General features: G+C 39.5%; 2 protein-coding genes across 2 annotated transcripts; both read right to left on the bottom strand.

The window, feature by feature from the left end:
* Window positions 1–1801: 1801 nt before the first annotated feature.
* On the bottom strand, window positions 1802–9584 carry LOC117305912. The gene is made up of 3 exons (XM_033790801.1): window positions 8994–9584; window positions 8002–8120; window positions 1802–7754 (listed from the first exon to the last, which is right to left on the bottom strand). Exons 1-3 carry the CDS (start codon window positions 9305–9307, stop codon window positions 3247–3249), a joined length of 4941 nt encoding a protein of 1646 aa, XP_033646692.1. The 5' UTR covers window positions 9308–9584; the 3' UTR covers window positions 1802–3246.
* Window positions 9585–14657: 5073 nt separating this feature from the next.
* Window positions 14658–22880, bottom strand: LOC117305899. Its single transcript, XM_033790788.1, has 10 exons — window positions 22766–22880; window positions 21841–21959; window positions 20516–20843; window positions 19151–19246; window positions 18543–18814; window positions 18042–18251; window positions 17212–17394; window positions 16472–16579; window positions 15852–15941; window positions 14658–15598 (listed from the first exon to the last, which is right to left on the bottom strand). The coding sequence occupies exons 1-10, from the start codon at window positions 22878–22880 to the stop codon at window positions 15275–15277; spliced, it is 1845 nt and encodes a 614-aa protein (XP_033646679.1). The 3' UTR covers window positions 14658–15274.
* Between the last annotated feature and the right edge of the window lie 1964 nt (window positions 22881–24844).

Genomic DNA, 24844 nt, shown 5'->3' with positions numbered 1-24844 from the left:
CAGGTCGGCAGGACCTACCCGTGTAGTTGCTGATGATTTTGCCAGGTTTGCCAGCATATCAACTATCTGGGCCTGCACATCTTCCAGTTTCTGCAGTTTCTGCAGAACCTACTGCTGAAAATTGTCTAGAGAAAAAAAGAGTAAAAAAATACATTAACAAATAAGGTCATTTTGGTAGCTAAGAAGAGCATATTGTGACTGATATGTATGACAGCTGTCCAACTATCGCATTTCAGGGATACACCACCAAGCTGCGTTGACAATACATGTACTTCCCCAGGAGAAAAATCCAGTTGAATCCCGTTGAACAAGATCCAACGGGATCCCATTGAACTGGATCCCATTGGAAATTGGGACAATGGGATCCCGTTGGGTCCAACTGAAAGTGAGCCAACGGGATCCCGTTAAACAGGACCCAACGGGATCCGATTCTATGGGACCTAACGGGATCCTATCTCCCAAAATTCCATTGAGACTATCCACTTCAATGGGATCCTGCTGAATGGGATCCCGTTGGGTCCTGCTGAATGGGATCCTGTTGGGTCCTGCTGAATGGGATCCCGTTGGGTCCTGCTGAATGGAATCCCGTTGGATCCCGCAGAATGGGATCCCATTGGACCCCACTGAATGGGATCCTGTTGGGTACCTGCTGAATGGGATCCTATTGGGACCAGCTGAATGGGATCCCGTTGGATCCTACAGAATGGGATCCCATTGGGACCAGCTGAATGGGATCCCGTTGCCTCTTACTGAATGGGATCCCATTGGACCCCACTAACTGGGATCCCATTGGACCCTGCAGAATGGGATCCCGTTGGATCCTGCAGAATGGGATCCCATTGGGACCAGCTGAATGGGATCCCATTGCCTCTCACTGAATGGGATCCCATTAGTCCCCGCTGAATGGGATCCCGTTGGATCATGCAGAATGGGATCCTATTGGGACCAGCTGAATGGGATCCCGTTGCCTCTTACTGAATGGGATCCCATTGGACCCCACTAACTGGGATCCCATTGTACCCTGCAGAATGGGATCCCATTGGATTCCACTGAATGGGATTCCATTGAACCCCACTGAATGGGATCCCATTGGACCCCGCTGAATGGGATCCCATTGGACCCCACTGAATGGGATCCCATTGGACCCCACTGAATGGGATCCCATTGCGTCTCACTGAATGGGATCCCATTGGACCCCACTGAATGGGATCCCATTGGACCTCACTGAATGGGATCCCATTGGACCCCGCTGAATGGGATCCCATTGCGTCTCACTGAATGGGATCCCATTGGACCCCGCTGATTGGATCCCGCTGGATCCCTAAATTGAGGCAAAGCGTTACGTACATGTATTCTGATTGTAATTGCAAAATATTGTAGGAAATGGAAAAATACAGCACACAGTTGTAGAAAATACATATATAAAAATATAAATTGAAGAGAACCAGCTGGAAAATTATATAGCAAGTTGAAAGGCAGATTGGACCCCACTAACTGGGATCCCATTGGACCCTGCAGAATGGGATCCCGTTGGATCCTGCAGAATGGGATCCCATTGGGACCAGCTGAATGGGATCCCATTGCCTCTCACTGAATGGGATCCCATTAGTCCCCGCTGAATGGGATCCCGTTGGATCATGCAGAATGGGATCCTATTGGGACCAGCTGAATGGGATCCCGTTGCCTCTTACTGAATGGGATCCCATTGGACCCCACTAACTGGGATCCCATTGTACCCTGCAGAATGGGATCCCATTGGATTCCACTGAATGTAGACCGTGGGCTGAACCTCAAAAAGAGCTCTATTTTTTTAATTCTGTAGTCCACCCTTGGAATCTACCTGATTTTTTGCACAGAGTTACTTCTGATGGTCCTAAATAAGAATCCAAAATTCGCCAGTGGAAAAAACTGCACACTAATTAATTATGCCTAATTAAAAAAATTGTCTAGAAAATAGCGCCCTCTATTGGCCAAAATGAGAGAACTGTGCATAAAGCAATGGGGAGCTATGGATCACAGCGCCCCATATGTTTGTGCACACATTTTGATCTGAACCTAGCTCTTCTAGAAAAAGACACCCACACACACAAGGAACTTTTTGCCATATTAATTCCATAAAGTGGATTCTTGGACTTTCCAGCCCATTAAATCTTATAAAAGTTTTGTTTTTAACAGTTCTTTTTGACTGAAATGAATTTTTAACTTAATAATTTTGCCTGTTAAATTTTCCAATTGCAAATGCAAGTAATTTAATTGTTTTAAACCATTTAAATAAGGGTTGTTTTTTGTGGAAACAAAATGACAATAGTAACTCAAACTTACAATTCTTCTCTCTGATATATATTAATTTTCCATTTTATTTTTTCACAACAGCAGAGTAACTTGAAAACAAAATTCTTTACCGTTAACAATAAAACTATCAATATAAACAAATGTATATTTTTGTTGTAACCAGGACCCAATTTCACAGAGCTGAAATAGCTAAGCATAAAACGAAGAATGCTAACCAGGGTAAGGTTACCAGCTAAAATACCATGTTACATGTACAATTTGTGGCTGTATCCTTCTCATTTTCTAAGCAGGAAACTGTTAAGCAATATTTTCTTCTTATGCAGCTCTATGAAATTGGGCCCTGTACTTGTTCAATAGTGTGTTCAATAATCATATGAAATATCTTATCAACTTCAATATGTCGTTTCACAGCAAAGTAAGTAAAATACAAAATTCCATTTCATTCAACAACAAAAATACATAAATAAATCGTTGAGATAAAGCAACAGATGTCAATGGTCGGTTTCTTTCTTTCCTCAGTGTGATCTGTTAACTAAAACATAAGAGTTTGGCATTTCAGATATTTCCACTCCCTTTTGTAGGAAAATGCATAAACCTTAATTTTAATTTATTTTAACAGGCAGAATCGTAGTCATAAAGGGTTAGTTATTGAAAAACTGTACAAATAAATGATGAAATGACTTTCAATATACAATGGCTTTTGAAAATGTATTCGTTATCCAAAGGAATTTTTTTTCTTCTAAAATTCAAAAGCCTGTTTGATTTTGCAGATTAAACTATTATTATATTTAGTATACATTTTCATGTAATTAATAGTTCGTCAGTATAGTTCTCACAACAATTATCCAAGAAAGTTATGTACATATCAATTGTGCAGCACAAATAAGTAATTCAACAAGAAATGGTCATACAAAGGATCACAGTTAAGGTACCAGTAGTTACACTTAGTAAACATCAACAATCTTCATCGGAGTCAATCTCCTCATCATCTGAGTTTTCAGTTGAAAGAGAATTTTCACAACCTATACAAGTGCATAAATCTGTGCATGGAACATTGTTTTGACGACAAGAACACTTGCCCTTGAGGCTGGCTAGTGGTGCCTTACATTTGGTTTTTTTACACCTACAATTGGACAGTTCAAGAACACTATCTGGAGCTGGTGGGAGATCTCCCCATAATATATCAAGATCCATGTCATTGACAATCTTCCAGCCATGACCATGTGGACTAGGGATGTCCTGAACTTGTTCAAAACACCTAGTGTGGATAGCAGCCTGATAGTTTGCTCTGAAAATATGTTGCTGCAGTGAATCACTTGTAGGTGGCATGGCAGCCTCTGTTTTTGTAACCATCAAAAACATGTTGTATCTTGCCATATTAACCAAGGAACAGTCTTGATCATATAATTTGCAAACAAATCTCTCAATGGCTTTGATGACTTCTTCACTAACTTCGAAAGACGAACCAATCTGCTTGAAAACTTTCTGAACATCACTATCGCCCATCATCAATTTTATCGCCTTACTCTTTCCCTTCCCGTAAAATGCACTAACCGAATCACACCCTGTAAAGCAGTGAAGTCCAATCAAGGCATCACTAACTTCTGCTCCAAGATAATTGTGCACATTGGTAAGGTTAAGGACTCGTTTGTTGTTTCCTCGTCCTGTATGAAGAAGCAAAGTCGTTCCAATTCTGTTGGCTTTACAAACACCTATGACAAATACGTCTGTGTCAGGACTCTTGACTATAACATGAGCTGTTGTTGTGTTGGAGGATGTTTGATACAAAGCTGCATGCTTTGCATGAAGAAAGAGTCGAGTATCAGCCTCCTCATGGTTGCACTCCAAATCTGCAATATTTTCAACCACCATTTCACCCGCCACATCTTTCAGTGAATGGCAATGACAACCATGAGCAGCGAAAACTGTGACTTTATGCAGCGATTTCGCAGGTCGTTTACTCCATGCTTCAAACAAGAAATTCTGAAGCGCCACTTTGTTATCACTACATGAAAGGAATTTCTTCCACTGATGAGGAACTTTCTGGTCTTCGCCATAGATTTTGGTGACCTGACTTCCACTTGCAGCTCGTTTTCCTCTCTCTGCATTCTTGATGCTGATTTTGGGATACATGTCAACCACAAAGTGAACAGCATCACTGTGCACACCTCTGGCCAAATTTACAAGTTGTCTCAGGAGATGATCTGCCAGCAAACCAAATGTACTTGGAATACTTCTCTGTGGAAGTTCTTGAAGCATAGCCATTCCATCCACTAGCCAAACACTACCCTTTGGGACACTATCCATGACTGGGGAGGGGTCGACAATAGATTCAATATAATGCATAAGACTGGCCTTTGTTGTCTTATTAAGACACCCATTGAAAGTTGCAAGTGATAAAGGCAATGGTCCGAGGTTGTATGTTAACATTTTGGGGATGTCTAATTTCCTTACGCTGGCAATAATGAGAAGCCGCTGAAAAAGCGTTCTGTCTGCCTTAAGTGTTACTTCCTTCCCCTTCACTTTTGAAGTTGTCATTTTGTTCATGGAACTGAATGTTTTTAGCTTTTGTTTCTTGAGGGTAGCAAACATATCAACATCACTTACATGCAACCTGTCTTTGCAAAAGACAACAAAAGAAGCATCTCCTCTTTCTCTTGCTTCAAGGTAGTCCTTATTGACCTCTTTGGAAGCTACCACGCCTGACGAAATATGGAGCAAACGCTCATTAGACTCTTCAAAGGGATTTATCCTTGCTTCAATACAACTGATTACAGAACGCACATCTTCTTCATCCTTCTTTATCCGTGTTTTGTCAAGATCTTTTCTTCTTCTGGTTTTCTCACCTTGCCCTGCCATCTCCTCACACCGCTTTGAAATTGCAGATCGCTCATGCTGTGATAGTATCCATCTTTGAACTGCACCCTTACGCGTTGTAAAACCTATCATTCCCCCCTTCGTCTTGGTGTCCCGATTGCAGGTTTGTTCGATTGCCTGGTCACAAGCCACTTGAGAAAAACCATGTTCTTGCTGTCGTTGAACTGCAAACTCGCCAATCATGAATGCATCATGAACTAATGGATGACGAACCGGTAGCTCACACATCTCGAGCCAATAAGCAGGCAGGTACCTTGAGTAATTTGTGCGATCATATGCAAAGAACCACGGCAACAAACTTCGAATGCTTGAAAGATGAAGATCCCAGTTACCCTCTCGAGTGGCTCTTACAAAAAGAAGAAGAAGTTCTACCATCTCAATGTATGATGACCAAACAGCAAATGTTGGATCATTGGAATGAGTAGATATGAACTGACTGTAAGACTTAAGTACATCTGCAAATCGTTCAGACTGAACGTGCTCCTGGAATGCTGCACTTGGAAATGAACTCTGAAGTATTACCAGTACCCCAAGTACTGAATCTTTCTCTTCATCAGGAAGAGTGTTTAAGAACACCTGCCATCGCAGCCGTTGCAATGCCTCCATCACACATTTATGAGATCTCATGCTGCGGTTGTAGTGGTGTCCATTCATCACACCATTGATGGAACCTTGAGCGACAATACCAGACTCAATCATTATATCCTCTAAGCCCGCGTCTCGAAATCTCTTTCCAATACATGCCAACAATGACATGGCAGTGTGGAACGCTCCAAGTCGAATAACAACTTTATTCATAAATTCATCATTCCTCCATCTTATCTGCTGTGCTTTAGCATAAATAGCTTGATCAAAAACAACAACTATTTTCTCCTGGTCAAGACTACTTGCTATTTCAACACTTCTATCCAAAATGGTGAAAACGGTATCATACTCAGTCGGGCTAGCATCAATAATGGGAAGGTATCCTACCTTTGACATCCATGGAACGTTGGAACAATTAAGAGTCGTGTTGAATCCTGTCCATCCTGCAAAAAACTCTTCTGATACTCCTGCCAGCTTCATTAAAACATAAGCTAGATCCAATTTTCGAGGATTCTCTTGGGCTTGTAAATGATTCTCTTCTCCTAGAAGAACATCCTTCCCAAATGGCCGAGGTCCCTTCTTCTTTAATCCAAGATATGGCTTGATCTCAGTTGGGAGTGGTTGAAATGACCTTGCATTGGATTTAGGGACATACTTTTCTGCAGGTGATTGATTAACTGAGGATGATGTTGGGCGTTGGATGATGATTCCATTTGTGTTATGGGTAGTACCCTTGCCCGAAATAGTTTCTTCATCGAAGTCGTTGTTGTCCCACACTAGAGTGCTGAAAATTGGCTGCGTCCCTGGTGGGAGTAGAACATCACTCATGGCAAGCTGCCGTTTAGCAAGTGCAGTGTCATGGCCCAGCACAACTGAATTTGAAACACAATGACCTAAACCATTAAGAAGACCGATCAACTTAGCAGACCCGGTAAAATGCCTCACTGCCATGGCAAGGGCGGTATGTTTTGGCATCAGAGTCCTTCCCTTTGCCTTAAGATACATTATATCTTGAGCGATAGACAACACTCGAAGCTCATCTTCTTCTGCTACTGCAATCCTACCTGAACTTATTGGGACACTGCTGCAGCCGGTGCTCCATGCTAAAAAGTTGAAGAGTTGATAGGGGACAATCTCGTGGATTTTATCAATAGTCAGATCAGCTGCAGTTGGAGGCCAGGGACCAGTAGTCGTTGAGTTCTCCATCAAATTTTTGAGATTCTGTGCTGCCAAATAAAGCTCTCTAATCTCCCCAGGATAGTTAGCTGTCTTCTCAGGTGTGAAATCTCCACTACTTGTACTCTCACTCTCACTGGTGGAAGACTCATGAACTGCTTCCTCAACAACATCCATAACATCTAAACTACCTGCAAATACAATATCACTTTCAAAGAAACGTGAGGGTCTAGAAAAACAAATAATAGGGTGTGCCTTTTTGATCCTATTCTTCAAGTTATGAGTTTTATATCCTTCTGCATCTATTCCCTCAACTTCTTTAACAATCTTAACAAATGCCTTGGTTAGTTTTGTGAGACGCCAGATTTCTTTACCTTCGATGATTTTTTCTTTCAATACAGCTTGACTGAACTTTTGGAATGAAATTTCAAAATCTTTTTGTGGAGTTTCACTTTGATCATTTGAACTGTTTAGACGAACAATCTTTGTGTATTTAAGATAACAGCTTTTATGATACCGGGCTTCAATGGCTACAAGATCCCGGTCTTGGATTTGCAACAACAGCTGTTCATCTTGTCGAATTTTGGCAGCTTTGACTAACTGCCCTCCCTGATTTGTCTCGCATTGAACCAATCGCTCTCTCTTTCTCTTCTGCGAAGCTTTTTCCCTGGTGTATTTTGTCTCTCGGCAAATGATGCACTGTATTGGGAGAACATGTGACCGGCCTGGAGTTGGAATGACCTGTGTTTGCTCTGACCCTGATCGCAGCAACCGCTTTGTTGGTAGATGATCTTGGCTGTCTTGATTCTCACCAAGTTCACTTTCTGTGGATGAAAACATTAACAACTATTTCAATGATCATGTACACATGTACAGTTCACAATTTCTTTCATTTTGTCATTAAATTTTGATTTTTTTGTTTCCTTTGGTCACTTGTCTCCTTGGGAAAAATGAGTGGGTGAAGGATCTGCTCTATACAAAAATGTGTAACTTGATTCAAAAATTCCTTACACTAGACAAAAGAAATGTATACCTATGTTAATGTACTTAAATGCATATTTGGTAGTTTACCTTCTTTAATTTCCTCCAGCTGATTCTTTTTCTGTCTTTCCTCTGCCCGCTTAATCTTTGTTGTGTTACAATAGTGGCGGTAACATTCCAAGTGATAGCCCGGCTGACCACTTCGCCTTCTATTTTTAAAAAAGAGGAACAAAAAATGCCAATAGTTAGTCACTGCTGCAAGCCTTTTTATGTTAAAACCTTTGTATAATGTGACATTATGACTAATATCTGTATCAAGTAGGACAATTTCTTTGAAAATTTGTAATTATGAGTCCAGCTCCAGAAAAAAGGACAACAAATAAGCACTTTCATGGTTATAAAATGTACACTTGTTCAAGGGGCAGATTTTTTTTTTCAAAAAGACAATCATTCTGCGAGTGACGCTAGAACTTCACATACACATCTGAAAAGTGCGTTGAAGTTTTTGTGTCGAGTCGAATCTGCCCATTCAAAAAGTGGATGCATATATTATAACCTTGAGACTGTTTATTAAGACAGCACACAAATTAATTAATTTAAAAAAATCTAAGTGTCAGACATATTTGGCAGGTAAAACCGGTTTCAAAATTCAACAAAACAAGGAAGGGCAAGGGATTCTGAATGCAGGCCAAATGATTTTTTTTTTCAAGTACAGTGAGATTGTGACTTACTACAGAGCTACATTACAGACTACACGACACTTGACAGTATACATTCACATACATGGTGTAGGCCAGATATATTTCTAAGCTATTGAATCACATTTGTTTCAGATTTGTCCAAGGACAAAAAAATCGGACTAAAATAGGAAGGCCTTGTGACTATAGTAAAATCCAAAGGGAACAAAAAACTGTCTGCACGGACGACGGTATGCAGTGCTGCTGCACGATCGATAATGAATGAAACTGACTAGTGACAGTCGAACTCGAAAGTCAGTCTTTGGTGACTCAGTCATAAAAATGTTTTACATGCATTAAATATTAAATTACACACACAAAAATATCGCTCGATTCCATGTTTACCTTACTCTTCCTCCTCTAGGTCGTCCTCGCGTTGAACCGCGTGAAGTATCACCGGAACCGGATGGAGGAGGGTTGCGATCATCATCATCACGGTCGTCGTGGTCGTTCTCCAAAAACGTGGCAGCAATTAAACTTTTGGGACAGTTTAATTCACGCCATCGCAGGCTGCAGTCCCTAAATTTAGCGTAGCTTTTGTCTGTCAACTTCACTAGCTTAGATTTTTTATCACAAGTATGCATACAACAATAAATAGAACCTTCATCGCCACTTTCCTCTCCTTCCGATGTGTCCGCCATGTCTGATGAAGACGCCATTGTTGTTGTGGTGCTTCACCGTGAAACGCGCCTCCTCATTGGTCAACGCATCGCGATAGCTCATGAAAGAGGCGCCGTGATTGGATAATCAAAATAATCATGGCTTTATTAGTTTCCGATTTTTCCCAACTTAATTAATTAATATCTTTTTCATGTGCAGTTTTTCGGCTTGGCGAATTTCATATTCATAATCAGTGGTGTTTTTACGATTTTTTAAGCACAAGCAAAAGTAGATTCGTGAGGTGGACTACAAAAAAAAAAAAATTTGGCCCTCAGCCCACGGTCTAATGGGATTCCATTGAACCCCACTGAATGGGATCCCATTGGACCCCGCTGAATGGGATCCCATTGTTCCTTAGTGAATGTAAATGTGTTGGGACATCACAGTCTTCTTGCTCACGACTTGATTCTAACTGTACAATTAAACATTTGAAAAGTTAAACAATGGCAAGTATTCTTAAGAAATTATGTGAAAAAGTACAAGACATGAACTTTTTAGGCTGTGTGTATATAAAGGTGATACAGTTGGAATCAAGTCTTGTGTAACAAGACTAAGGTCCAAGCACTTTTTTTTTCAATAAGGAACAGCAGTTTGACTGTGTTTGGAAAAACAAGTCTGCTGTAAATACCAAACTTCTCGCAAAATTAGGCAAAAACCTTGAATTTGATCGAGCCCGACTCCTTTTGCTTAATTTTGTGTACTTACAGTACTTCCGTCTCAACAAACACCCTATCTGCTGTTCCTTAGTGAAAGTAAGTGTGTTGGGACATCACAGTCTTCTTGCTCACGACTTGATTCTAACTGTACAATTAAACATTTGAAAAGTTAAACAATGGCAAGTATTCTTGAGTAATTTTGCGAAAAAGTACAAGACGTGAACTAATTTGGCCGTTTCATTATTTGCATTGGCCTCGGAAAGAACTTGAAAAGGACTTGACTACAACACTGGTTAAATGGTGCCTACAACATTGGTAATTGTCAAAGACTAAAATCCACACTTGATGTGACCAACATATACGTGAAATAACAAACCTGTGAAAGTTTAAGCTAAATATTGGTCTTCAGATTCATGAGAAAACAGTGAAAAACCCCATTATGTGTTTTAACCTTTTTCCAAGGTAAGATTTTATCCTGCAGGATAAAGACAGTTTGTTTTACTCATTTTCTAAAAGCTATGACATTTCAAGCAAAACTATTTCAATGGAAAATTTCCACCATGACCATTTTTATACCATGTAAGTTATGTGCAAATCTGTGAACTTTTATTTTTCAACCTTACCAATGTTGTGCACACACTTTAATCTTCCTGTGTGGACATAACCGCTCCGGATTTTTGGTGATCTATCTCAAAAACGCTACAACCTTTTCAAATACAATTTTCACCGGTTAGTTTTGATGTAGGCCTTATATTTCTACACTTACATAGGATTCAAGATATCAACAGATTGATTATAAAACAAACAGTACATTTGTACATGTAGACCCATCTCATCCCTACATTTAGATAGGATTCAAACAATCCAAAGGTTCCAAAAACCAAAGGTATCCATATATGTTCCCTTTAAAAGAACGGGTTTACTCATTTACTGTTTGTTTCCTAATCAATCTATTAATGTCTTGAATTTTCTCAGTGATATACTTCTTGAACTTTATCGATTCCAAAGCCCTCTCTTCTGTGGCAACATGTAATCGTGCCAGTCGGTCCATAAAACACTCTAAATAAAAAAAAAAGACAAAACATTTGTTAGGTTCTTATCACCTTATTTATGTCTTCTTCAAGAATTGTTGAAACAAAAACATTTCGACTAAAAGCGGGTTCATACTTTGAGCAATCAATGTGAATCGTGACCCATTTGCGAAGTAGGATTCGGTGTGCAAATGAACGTGTTAATTAATGTTTTATTCCATGGTTATTCCCCATCAATAATATTTTTGGCAACGGCTACAAATCATTCAAAACTCGGTCTTTTTGTAGCCTTGATCAAGGCGTTGTAGTTTTTTTATAATTTGTATTGTATTGTTTTAATTTTTATTTTATTTGCGCCACGCTACCCGCCCGAGCTACCAGCTAGCTACGTCCGTGCATGTGTCTGTGTGCAGTATCAGTCATGTCAGTGTGTGCGTGCTCGATCGTGTGAGGGTACTCACAGAATCAACGCCTTGATGGTTTTGTAAATGCCCAAATTTAGGGCAGAGCTCATTATGCTAATGTTGACTAAAAACCCGTTCTCATTGGTTGTTGGTTGGCCTAGCAACTCTCGCTGCGATGTCAGTCACAACGTTTTGCAAACACTGCACACGTGCTCCTTAGGTCATAGTATTTATGTACAGCGTAAACTAAACACACATGTGGTAGCCTGTTGCAAGGAAAACGCAATGGCGGGCCAGGGAGAAATCCCTACCACAGTAAAAAGGGCAGTTGCTGGAAATCAATGGTGTATAATTTGCAACAGTACATCACAGCACAACTACAAGAGCTTCCAACAAGATAAAACAACTTCCAGGCAGTTAATCAGCAGGCTTGATTCTGTTTTGAGCATCAACTTATCAATGACTGACCCTTGCATGTCACATCAAGTGTGTGACAAGTGTTTGAGAAGGGTACAAAAAGTAGAAGATGGCCGCGTGGTTGAACAACAACTAAAAGATCAATTCAATCAAACTTATGACAACGCCTAACGTTACACTTAGTACAGCGGCTGGTGGTGCACCAACCAATTTAAGTTGAAAAGAAAATTGAGAAAATACGACTATGACGATGACTCGGGGTGAACAAATTTTACAAAGTTTCACTTTCAGTAAATAGTAACACAGCAGTTTAAAGAAGCATACCAGTTTACCATTTACATAATTTGGAACAATAGTGTTTAGATGGTTCTTGTATTAAACAATGAAATATAGCCGATTTACCAAACCCAGTTGGTAAATTAACGAAAACATCATGCCCTTGAAGAAAACATTGAAGAATGGTCTTCTGTTCTGAATGGAAATCGTCAATTTGGAGTTTGTCTGCGGCATATTTCAGACTACCAATTATTTCTCGGTCCGACCATGGTCCGACACTGTCGAAGCTGCCATGATGTTCACGATGTAAACAGCGTATAACCATGGTATAACACAGTGTGTGCATATGTGTACATCGTACATGTACATGTTTAACACAGTCGTCATGGATTGCATGCTAGCTAGCATAGCAGCAGTAATTATGCAGCCTTGTAGTTCAGGTCAATAGGTCATTCTCAATCGCGCCTGTGAAGGGCCAATGTTTAGAATGAAACGCCCACATCCTGCATAAGCGCTTTTCTTGGATTTCCAAGAAAATATAAAGAAACACATAAGCTTTCAGTTACAAACCGTTCGAGGCTGTTGTTTTACTCACGCGTACAAGGTTGAAAGAACAACCGTACTCACGACTTCGCTATACTGTTCTCGCTGTACAATGTATGTACCAGTACATGTACATGTAATAAACATGTATTAATATACACTGTCTACACTGTAAAAATGGACTGCACATCATGCACTTGTGGGACAGCAGATATTTGTCCCAAAATCATGAACACTTGAGGCACTTATTTCATGCACCTCATGTGTCAGTTGTGTTGACTAGCACATAATGACTAGCACATAATGACTAGCACCACTTTTGTCCCAGAATCATGAACACTTGAGGTGCTTCTGTGCCTCATGTGGTACAGGTATTGATTTGGGCCCACCTCAGGTGATAGTAAAATTTGGAACTAGCACCTGCTGACTAGCACCTGCTGACTAGCACCTGCTGACTAGCACCACTTTTGTCCAAAAATCATGAACACCTGAGGTGCTCCTATTGCCTCATGTGGTACAGGTAATGATTTAGGCCCACCTCAGGTGATAGTGAAATTTTGGACTAGCACCTGCTGACTAGCACATAATGACTAGCACATAATGACTAGCACCACTTTTGTCCCAGAATCATGAACACTTGAGGTGCGCCTATTGCCTCATGTAATACAGGTATCGGTTTAGGCTCTCCTCAGGTGATGGTAAAATTTTGAACTAGCACCTGCTGACTAGCACATATAGCAACACCTTTGCCCTGGGATCATGAACACATGAGGTGCTAGTTTCACATCTCGGAGGAGAACGAATGAACAAATTTGGTGCGTGAGTTACTTGAGGTGATGTGTCCTTAGTGCATAGTTTAAAACTACTGCCATATCATGCGCTTTAGATGCTATCACTGGATGGTGTCAGACAGGTTTTCAGATGCATTCTAAAAAAACAAAAACAGTGACAATTTCAAAATGAAATATCAACTCTGAATATGATTTATTAGAAAAAAATATATTGTATACTTTACATTGAAATCTGGTAAATCACTTATTAGATAACAAACAATGTTCGAATACAGAACACCATTTGCATGTCATAATTATACTGAAAACTTTAACAACACAACTTGAAATTCAAAGTAAAAAGTTACAATTGTTCTTGATTAAATTACGACTTTTAAAAAGACACCTTATTATCAAAATTTGCAAATGATCACTTTTTCTAATGTCATGAAACATTCTAAAAACATTTGAATGCTCATAAAACACGATAAAATAACGTTTAGGCAGGAAAAAGAAAACGTTTGATGGTTCCAAACGTGGCTCATAAAAAACACACCTTAATTTCAGTTTTACTAGTGATGGTACATGTCTATGTGTTAGAAGGTCATTGTTGTCACTAATATGCCCACTTTTATTTTAAAAAGAGTTGTTGAAATGTTTGTGTGAACACAAATTGGCAAGATTAAATCCTTTAAATATAAAGTGATGAGGAAATTGTTTTATCTTAAGCTTTCTGAATCAAGATCTGTCCTAGAAATATTTACCAAAAATTACCCAAAATTCTTTGAACCATTAATATTGTGCTCTTTCAGAAATCTGTCAATAAGTTGGTTCCTGTCTACTCTAATGATTAATTATCATTGAATTAATGGTTTGGGTTAGGTGCTGAAAAATGGCACGTTGTTCCAACTTTTTTCTGTTGTTCCAACGTTTTCTATTAAATTAACCCTCCTATATACTGTTGGGTGTGCGGGTGGAGGAGTTTGTTTTTTGTAGGGGGGTGGTGTAGGATTGATTGTTTTTGGTGTAGTTTTTTAACCAAATAAGAGCATGGGGGTGGGATGGGGAAGAGGATGGGTCTGGAAGGGTGTTGGGGTGCAAGATTGACTGGTTATTTTTCCAAGCCAGGACACCTGGGGTGACAATATGGGTGTGGTTGGGGTGTAGGATTACCTTTTTTTTTACCACACCAAAAAACCGGGGGGGGGGGGGCAGAGTGGGGTGGGGTGTAAGATGGGGGTTAGGGCGGGGGTGTAGGATTGCTCTTTTTTTTCGGAAAAGTTTTGGCATGTCAAACAACTTTATGACAAATTGTACTGTACTATACATAGCGACACATTTAGTCGACCTTTCAAAACCCTCCAACCCAGAAAAATTGAAGGGGTCAAACAACTTCTTAACAAATTGTACTGTTTACAAAGGAGGGTTAAATTAAAATACCTATTGCATAATCCTCAGTTTCAAAGTTCGGTGAACATAAAGTATTGGCAATTAAGATAATTGTACAGAAAGAGTACAGCCTATAAACAGCTATACATCGGGAGACTTTTTGAAGCAAGGTTTGGGGTAGCACCAAGTGAAAATATTAGCAAAGCACATCAACGTATCAAACAGATTCAACTCCCTTACTGTCGATGTGTCAAGAATATATATGCACCAAAAATCCACGGCAAAATTATGAAAAATATTTTTTTTTGTCATTAATTTGTTCATGCAGCATTCGGGAAAGTTAGTTTAACAAATGTTCTTGTCCGAAATTGCTCCTGGTCGAAACTTTGAGTGACACACACTCAAGAAATGTTCACATGGCACTACCCCAAACCTTACTTCTACTTAACCACCAAGCATAGCTTTGTCTCACCCAACCGCTTAATCCACACTGTTAGCCACTCCAGCCTTGGAGCACAATGTTTTGATCGACTTGGGGATGTCCTTCACTATCCTGCCCATCAGGTAGTGCTGTATGAATTTCAGCATCATCGAGTATCCTGGAGGATACTCGAAATCAAGGATGTAGTAGGTTGCCATAAGCGACCGCAGTCCCCTCTTCAACGCACCTTCCCCCTGCATCTCAACAAGGGTCCGCCCAAAACCCACGACATGAGAAGATGTAACAAGGTTATCATCAGTTGTAATGACGAGGCTAGGTGATGTCTGGCCATTTACTTTCGAGTCCATGGAGTCCGAGTTGAGCTGCAGGATGAGATAAAAAAATAGAGTGAATATGTTTGATTCAGTAATTGAGCAGTGGCTTTCTTGTTTGTTAGTCTGTTTTTTCGGTTGTTTGTTAGTCTGTTTTTCCGGTTGTTTGTTTGTTTTTGGAGATGGCACTTGAGATGGCAGAGGGGAGGTGGGACAATATGTTCGTTCAAGTATGATTTAACTCGTAACTGCTGAAGCACAAGCCCAACCTGCTACTCCAACATGTCATTAATGTTATCAGTACCTTCAAGACCTTGATGACCTCTGTTTTTTTGATGCGTTTATTCAGGCGCACTTCCGTCTCCTTAAGGACTTGAACATGGTCAAAGTCGGTCTGAAAAATAAAATGGAAATTTGTTAAAAGGAGAACATTTTATTTCTATGATTCCTGGGAATGTTCAGAACAAAATCTATAAGTTCCTGATGCCTATCTGATCTGCTGATTTACTCCTTATGGTTTTGACAACAATATTTGTGTTATACTCCTTTGCATAAAATTACACTATCTCCATCTCAAAAACTGTAAACTATTTCCACAAGACAGGACTCGGTCACCAAAATGACTCCACTTGGCTCTCAAGTCTAAAAAATCTGTGACTGCTTGTTAATCTGTGACTGCTTGTTAATCTGTGACTGCTTGTTATGCAATTTGTTGAAGTTAGAGCTATGCATCAGAGAGAAAACTAGTTTGATCCAATTCAATACATAATGATTGTATCAGTAATAAGCCCATAAACCCACACATTACAATTATTGTTTTCATTAATCTAATTATAATCTGCATTTTTAGCTGTTGGATCCAATAATTCCAAATTGTTTGAGTAAAATTTGTAAAAAACAAAAAATCAATGCAACTACACTTACATCGTGTGGAATATCATACAGTTTACCAAGGTTCTCCAGCACACCCAAGTAGTTGTCATTGTAGTATGTGTCAAGGTGTATGTCACAACGTCTGATCTCCTGCATTAGCTATGAAAAGAAACAATGGAAATAATGAAAACTGCTTGGAGTGGCTTTTACAGGCCCCCCACAGCATTGGACAATTATACTGATTAAAATGCCTTAATTATATCCAATCTGGAATTCTATTGAGGTGTAAAGAGACTGTACTATGAAATTTTGAGCTCAATAAGTGTCCTACTTGTCAGTGAAAACTGCAAAATTGTGACCTGCATCATAAAAATAGGGGTTTGATTAATTAAGAATCAAAGTACATGTATTCTGAGGTATTTTCAATGACTTTAAAAAGATCCCTGACCAGCGAGCTTTTAAAAATCGATTTGTCCAACATGTTTTAAGTTGTTTCTTTTGAAAAATACAACACACTTATAGATGGAATAATTTCATATGATATTTTGTACCATTACTACATTACTATCTTTGCCACGAGTCTGCCTTTGGATTGAAACTCAATCAGTTCGCTTTTGGATAATTGAAAATTGTATTGACATTTAAAGGGATTTGTGGGCTGGGGGTGTGACACAGCCCCCATAATCCTGTCTCTTTCAGGGTCAAGGGGGTAGAAGAGAGCTATTAACAAAAGCATTTAATGGAATGGAGAAAGGTGGAGAGGCCACATTTTCAATTATATATATACTTACGCATGTGTCATTTTGAAGGCATGGGAAATCTTTCCAAAGCTTTTCTACTAGTTCTGATGTGTCCATGTTGTCTGGGGCCAGTATTAGCTTCCTTCTACGTGGGAATGTCTCCTGCATTAGGTTGTCCAAGTGGGCCATCACTGTGGGTGTCATGTCTGTCTTACGAGTGCCTGTAAACACTTTCTAAAAGTCCAAACAAATTGTGTGCAATGGTGTGATTCTTGCATCGGGAACAATTTATATTTGAATTTTTCCAATTACACCAACGTTGTTACAAGCACTGTGTGGGCCTACTCAGTGCTTTTGAGTTCTGCAGAAAAAATACACTGCAACTCGGGTGAGATACGAACCCACAACCTTTCTCATTCTAGAGCAGATGTCCTATTATTCTAGTGCTCTTAGCCCTAAACTGGTTTATAGGCCTGTTTAGTTCTGAATTTGAGCCCTTTTGTCCAAAATATCAAAAGTTTTAGATCGAGTGTTGTAGCATTACAACAATCAATGGACTCCCCCCAAAAAAGAGAGAAAATAATATAATAAATAAATAAATAATAACAATACATTTCAAAAATGGGCAGATGCAAACAAATTGTACAGCAAGGTACTTAAATTTATTTGTAGAAACGCGACCCTGATTGCTTGAATTTCATGCTTTTTGTTTATCCAAGTTGGTCATTGTCAATCAACTTGGCATGGAATGACCTACCCACTTCCTTGCCTGTACTGATGCCATGGCCCAGTAAGTCCAAGTATTTACAGCAATAAGTTTTAATACAATTAATTTAACAACTGTTGTTTGTAAGTATGTCTGCTAAGAAAGTGTTGCTTACTTGAATTTCTTTGATGTGTGTAGCATACACTGTTTCGCTGATCAAAGGCTCTTGAATGGAAGGGAGTGCTAGTGGTGGGGGAGATGAATTTGTGCAAGGACGTTTACTTGCTGCATCAGGGTCCTTTGGGCTTTCTTTGCGTTTCATCACTTTGAGTCGCTTCTGTCTCTCCCATCGTATCTTTGAGCTTAAGCATCTGTTGAAGTGAGACTGAAAACAAGAGCCAAAAATAAAAAAAAACATGTGACTGTGATATGCACAAATGGATGTTTGTGGACATTAACCTGTGTGGTCAACTTTAGATGTAGAGGTTGTTGATTCATGGTTGAATCAACTCCTAAACTAGAGGGCTTTTCAGACTCCTGGACTGTCTTGATTATAACTTTGCAAGTAAAGTTTCATTTTTGCACACCCTGGCTGCTATAAGTTTGCAGCATCCTTGTAAGCAGGCTGCAAGCTTCCAGACCAAAACAATTTAACAAATTTCCAAAGTGTACTTACCCAAGCATTTTGTCCAGCACTGGCAATACAAGGAAACGCATCGAACATGGATCTACCGATGCTATGGTAAGCAATCCGAGCTAATCCATCAGAAGCTGGCATATCTGGCAAGTAAAAAATTGCTGATTCTCTGACGAATTGATCCCATTCCTTGTAGACACTTCCTGTCTGCAGAGCCTTGTGCACAACCTTGGAAAACCTTGGCAGTTCACAGGGATAGGACAACTTCACTGTATCAGAGATGTCCCTTTCAATCAGAATGATTGCATCATCTGCAGTTTTTAAAGTGATCAATCATATTTTAAATAAATTAGTCACTTGATGAGCACTTCTATAAATTGCTTGTACAAACGATAGGCATATTGGATTATTCAGTCTTACAATTAGCATCAGTCTTTCTGCAAAATACACATGGTTGATTGCTTACTTTTGCAATTACTGGGCTGCTTGCTTTTACTGAGTTCAGTGCTTTTGCAGTTAACTGAAAAACCATTAACAAACTATTGTTTTAAATTGGGAAAAAAAAATCAAATACATTAAACCCCCTATGATACAAAGAGAATCAGCACACTTGTATCAATGGTGTACACCACAGAATTACCACGTACCTGATGATTTTCCAGCAGAATCAACTCCTGCACTGCTGGAGTTACCACATGTGCTCTCCTTACTACATGTACTTGCTGTGCTCTGCAGACTACTTGCTGTGCATGAAAAACAGCAGACGTGTCATCCAATTCTGCATTCTATTGATGGGATTGAAATTTACAACTGCTCTACATCAATATCACCTTCTACAGTGACAAACCACTTTGTGGAATTTTTATAAAAGATAATGGGCCATGGGTACCATAGCCTTTCTGGCACAGGATAAACACATACATCAGCATTTGTAAATTTTACCTCATAGCTGTTTAAATGCGAATTAAACTGAACAATTTCCAGCTTGTTTAAGATTAGGTACTTTTGCATGTTTCCAACGATAATTGCAATGACTTTTCCAAACTGCCGGTTGTCATTTTCTCTTTTATAGTATAGAACATTCCCAATTTTGTAGGTAATTGCATTGATAGTAACACTCACTGTAGACATAACAACTACAGGTGCAATCTCCTCAATTTCAGGATTTGCGGCCACAAGGGAGGGATAGAAATGATGACTATTATCTAGTAATTCATCTGTCCCTTCTGTCACCTTGTCTGCTTCTTTTATGAAGTAAGGAAGACTGTTTCCATCACCAGATGTCATTCTACCACACATCCACTTTTGATAATGCACACTGACTGAGTATGGCATATTTCTGAAATTTTTCCATTTCCTCCCCTTGGCCTGTGAATGTTTTGCCTCCATTCGCATAGCCCACAAATTACGCAGAGGTCCAAACTTCTGCATTTGTTTTGGTAGGTGCACACAGTAGTGCATTTTTGGAGTGACATTCTCTTCAGGATATAGATGCGTATATTTTAAATGATGAGTGGCAATTAACTGTTCCAATGACGCAACTGTTGAGGCATCAACACGATGTGAAGTACATAGTGTAATGATTTGGATAAGACGGATGAAGTTCTTCCATTTTTCATCACCGATTGGAACCATGTGACCTATAATATGTGGTAAATGCAGAACCAAACACCATATCTGGGTTGAATCCTGCCTTAACTGATGTCCAGGCTGGATGGTCTGAGGGGCTATGTCACAAGGCTTGTTTTTGGACCACCTGCTCCCAAAGTTGAATGATTTTACATATCTGTTGAACTGATGAAGTGTAAAATACCCTTCAGATATACAATGACGAAGAAGAAGTGTCAATTCACGTGGTGCTAAACCTTCAAAAAAAATATGCATAACATCATGCATGAGGCATTCAGTCACCTTAAAGAAGGGAAACTTAATGAGAATACTGGAAGTGTTGATTCCATAATGCTTTGACCAGTACACTTGAGCATCCTTGCTCAGAGTTCTCAGTGTCTCACATCTTCTAATGTGATCATCTTCCTGTCGCAGAGTAAATTCTGACTCGGTGAATCGCTGTGTCATTTCCTCTCCAGTACATTCACATGATCTGCACTTTTTGTGGGCAAAAGAAACACCTTCCTTAAATCCACCAATAACATGGAGAGCTGGTGTATCTCCAAGCACTGCTAAAAGTCCCCCTCTCTTCAGGTACTCATTGTTGCCATGTAAGAATCGTATTCCCTCTGTTCCAAGCCTATGTAGGGCCACTTTAAAATCTTCAAGCAGCTTACGTAATGCCGGTGAGTCACTGTGAAAAGCTGCAACTTCATTCTTCAAATCGACTGACTTTGCAACAGCAAGTAAGTTAATTGTAGACAACTTTGATCTGCACGATGGATGTATATTTGTGAGGGACCAATAAAACATTGAAAGCTTGTGTTTTTTAACATGTGATCCTATAGGGTTGACTATTTCGATGTCATCGTTGTACATCAAAATTTGAATGCCACAATCATCATCTTGAAAAAATGGATGATGGGAAAAGTATGATCCATCACAGATGTCATACATATACCCATCAGCAGATGCATGTCCTTTCACCACTTCTTCAGCAATTTCACTGTGTTGCAAAAGACTCTCAAGAGATTTCCAAAATGGAATGTAATAGCCAAACACAGCCTCTGAGAACATTGAACGTTTGTTGTTTTTTGTTCTTTTTACAACATATTTTGTTCCAATTTCAACTGCTTCTGGTGCGATGTAACCCATTTTTGATTCAAAATACTTGTCTTGCTTTGCCCTGGTTTCCAGACCAGTAAATGGGTTATCTGTGAAAATACCTTCAAGGTCAATATTGTCTGTGTTGACACCAACTTAATGAAGATGTTCCATAACTTTCTGACAATTGACATCATTTATATTTGAGATAAGTTCTTTGGTGTTACTAACAACTACATCTACAGCAGTCTGTGATACATTTTTAGAGGTATGTAACTGAAGAATGTATGATGCACATTGCCCTATTGATGATGGCCCACCGGTGGTTTCGTTGTCAATATGATCAACTTCATCCATAGGATTTTCCCTATCACTCAAGTCATCTTCAGAAATGTTCCTCTCTAGTGACAGCTCATTTTGATGTTTGCGATACATGTGTTTCCGAAAGGAATCATATTTCACATATGTGGCTTCACAATAACCACATTTGATGATGAAACCTGCATCATATTTGTGTTTTTCTATAAGGTGCTTAGAAAAGCAGACTTCTAAATTTGTCCTAAAAGGACATAACAAACACTGATGTGGCATAATTTACAATCAGTGATTAAATAATAACTGTTACCAAGTATCCAAGGAGCTGAGGGATTCGCTTCTGCAGTATTCGACGTGGTCCGATACGAGGTGCCAGTTCCATCAATTCTGCCAATGATAGTGGTAGAACTTCACCACAAATTCCCTCACCTGTACATATCAAACATGCATTGCATTTTTAATGTTTTAATCTGCAGGTCTGGAATACATACCATATTTTTAAATATCTGTGTTACTTAAAATGATAAAAGCTTATTTTAAAAAAAACCAAAAGAACAGAACACCACAAAAAAACTTTTTTTTTGTTTACACATAAAATATCTCCTGCAAGTAGATAGTTAAAGTAGGCCTAGTAGAGAAAATGTATTTTGTTTGACATGATTATCATTCAATCAGTGTACTGACCCAAATTATGTTATCTATGCCTCTTTCATGTCATGTTGAGTCTAATTTTCCACAAAATCCAAACAAAAAATATGTGTTTGTAATGTAAATTTTAAAGAAAAGTAATTTAAATTCGGCGCGCTAGAGTTAAAGTTTTATGTTTACGCTATATAAGGCCGCCCGCTGGTTGTCAGGGAATATTGCTGTACGTACCGAGTTACAGTACGTTAGTGCCGTGTACCAGCGCGCTGGTCAATGGGAACGACCAGAACGTACGCGACTTGATCCCGTTTTCGGGTAAAAATACAAACCAGACATAAACCTTAATTCTGCATCTCTCCCCAGCAAGTACAACCAGAACATTAACACTTTATAATAGGCCTATGGCTATAGAGAATAGTACTGTATGTATGAACCTATCAATCATTCAATCTTCCTCATCATGCCCATTCATCATGCATGTCGTCATGACAATGACATTTCTGTACTGTCAACATTGGTGACTGTGCAAGACAATTTGTTTATTACTTGGGAACAATAATTTACAACACCAGCCATACTATTATACTTACTCTCAAATTTGTCAACAACGTCCTCCGGAATTGAAAGTGTTCGCAGAAATTCACACAATTCACTAGTTGACTTCAGCTGTAGCTCAGAAAGTTCAACACTGCTACTGGACGCCATGCTTTGCTATAGCTATTATCTGACAGGCCGCTACAACACTTCCAAACTAACTGCGATGTACATTACACACAAAATACACATGTACATTACACACACACCCATACTTGTAACGACCTGCAACCGTGGACATATTAATCTTACTATACAAACGAGGACGGCAGTATTTTGATGGTCTCGTAGGCTGTTTTATCATATTACAGATGCTAGTACGCTGAACATTTATTAAATGTGTGATTAGAACAGGTAAAAGTTTTTGTTCAGGGTTTCTGGAGTTGCCGAATTATCACGACCAAACCGTGGACGTAAACCTAAACATATCATACATAGAAGACAAGGCAGCCAAACGTGGACGTGTGGATTTTGACTGTACCACCGTGGACATGTACATGTACATGACTGTATACGTCATACATGTGTATGTACACTGAACAGCAGTCTCTGTTGGGGTCATTAAGTCGGGGTGTACGGTTAGGCGTACAATACAAAGGCAACAATTAAACCCAAATGAGAAAAAAATACTACACAATACTGTCCACGGTGGTATAATAGGAGTACAAAGAGGGACAAGAACAACCAAGGTGTCCACGGTGGATTAGTACCACGCTTACCAGGAGGATGAGGGAAATACAATATGTCCACGGTGGTATAATAAGAGTACAAAGGGGGACAATAATAACCAAGATGTCCACGGTGGACTAGTACCACGCTTACCAGGAGGTAAAGGGAAATAATACACAAGATGTCCACGGTGGTACAATAAGAGTACAAAGGGGGACAATAATAACCAAGATGTCCACGGTGGATTAGTACCACGCTTACCAGGAGGTAAAGGGAAATAATACACAAGATGTCCACGGTGGTACAATAAGAGTACAAAGGGGGACAATAATAACCAAGATGTCCACGGTGGATTAGTACCACGCTTACCAGGAGGTAAAGGGAAATAATACACAAGATGTCCACGGTGGTACAATAAGAGTACAAAGGGGGACAATAATAACCAAGATGTCCACGGTGGTATAAATAAGAGTACAAAGGGGGACAATAATAACCAAGATGTCCACGGTGGATTAGTACCACGCTTACCAGGAGGTAAAGGGAAATAATACACAAGACGTCCACGGTGGTACAATAAGAGTACAAAGGGGGACAATAATAACCAAGATGTCCACGGTGGTACAATAAGAATACAAAGGGGGACAATAATAAGCAAGATGTCCACGGTGGTATAATAAGAATACAAAGGGGGACAATAATAACCAAGATGTCCACGGTGGTATATAAGATTACAAAGGGGGACAATAATAAGCAAGATGTCCACGGTGGTATAATAAGAATACAAAGGGGGACAATAATAACCAAGATGTCCACGGTGGTATATAAGAATACAAAGGGGGACAATAATAACCAAGATGTCCACGGTGGTATATAAGATTACAAAGGGGGACAATAATAACCAAGATGTCCACGGTGGTATAATAAGATTACAAAGGGGGACAATAATAACGAAGATGTCCACGGTGGTATATAAAGAGTACAAAGGGGGACAATAATAACCAAGATGTCCACGGTGGTATATAAAGAGTACAAAGGGGGACAATAATAACCAAGATGTCCACGGTGGTATAATAAGAATACAAAGGGGGACAATAATAACCAAGATGTCCACGGTGGTATAATAAGAATACAAAGGGGGACAATAATAACCAAGATGTCCACGGTGGTATATAAGATTACAAAGGGGGACAATAATAACCAAGATGTCCACGGTGGTATAATAAGATTACAAAGGGGGACAAAATAACCAAGATGTCCACGGTGGATTAGTACCACGCTTACCAGGAGGTAAAGGGAAATAATACACAAGATGTCCACGGTGGTATAATAAGAGTACAAAGGGGGACAATAATAACCAAGATGTCCACGGTGGATTAGTACCACGCTTACCAGGAGGTAAAGGGAAA

Source organism: Asterias rubens, unplaced genomic scaffold (genome assembly GCF_902459465.1).
Source record: "Asterias rubens unplaced genomic scaffold, eAstRub1.3, whole genome shotgun sequence".
Classification (NCBI taxonomy): domain Eukaryota; kingdom Metazoa; phylum Echinodermata; class Asteroidea; order Forcipulatida; family Asteriidae; genus Asterias; species Asterias rubens.
Note: the sequence above shows the minus strand (reverse complement) of the source record. Positions and strands in the feature narration are given on the sequence as shown.

Coding starts and splice junctions, on each gene's coding strand:
- LOC117305912 (XM_033790801.1), bottom strand. CDS start 9,307: ATGGCGTCTTCATCAGACATGGCGGACACATCGGAAGGAGAGGAAAGT. Junction 8,121..8,993: donor CCTAGAGGAGGAAGAGTAAG/GTAAACATGGAA, acceptor TTTTAAAAATAG/AAGGCGAAGTGGTCAGCCGG. Junction 7,755..8,001: donor GCTGGAGGAAATTAAAGAAG/GTAAACTACCAA, acceptor TTTCATCCACAG/AAAGTGAACTTGGTGAGAAT.
- LOC117305899 (XM_033790788.1), bottom strand. CDS start 22,880: ATGGCGTCCAGTAGCAGTGTTGAACTTTCTGAGCTACAGCTGAAGTCA. Junction 19,247..20,515: donor AGATGATCACATTAGAAGAT/GTGAGACACTGA, acceptor TTTCATGCACAG/CAAGTAGTCTGCAGAGCACA. Junction 18,252..18,542: donor GTGCTGGACAAAATGCTTGG/GTAAGTACACTT, acceptor TCTTGTTTTCAG/TCTCACTTCAACAGATGCTT.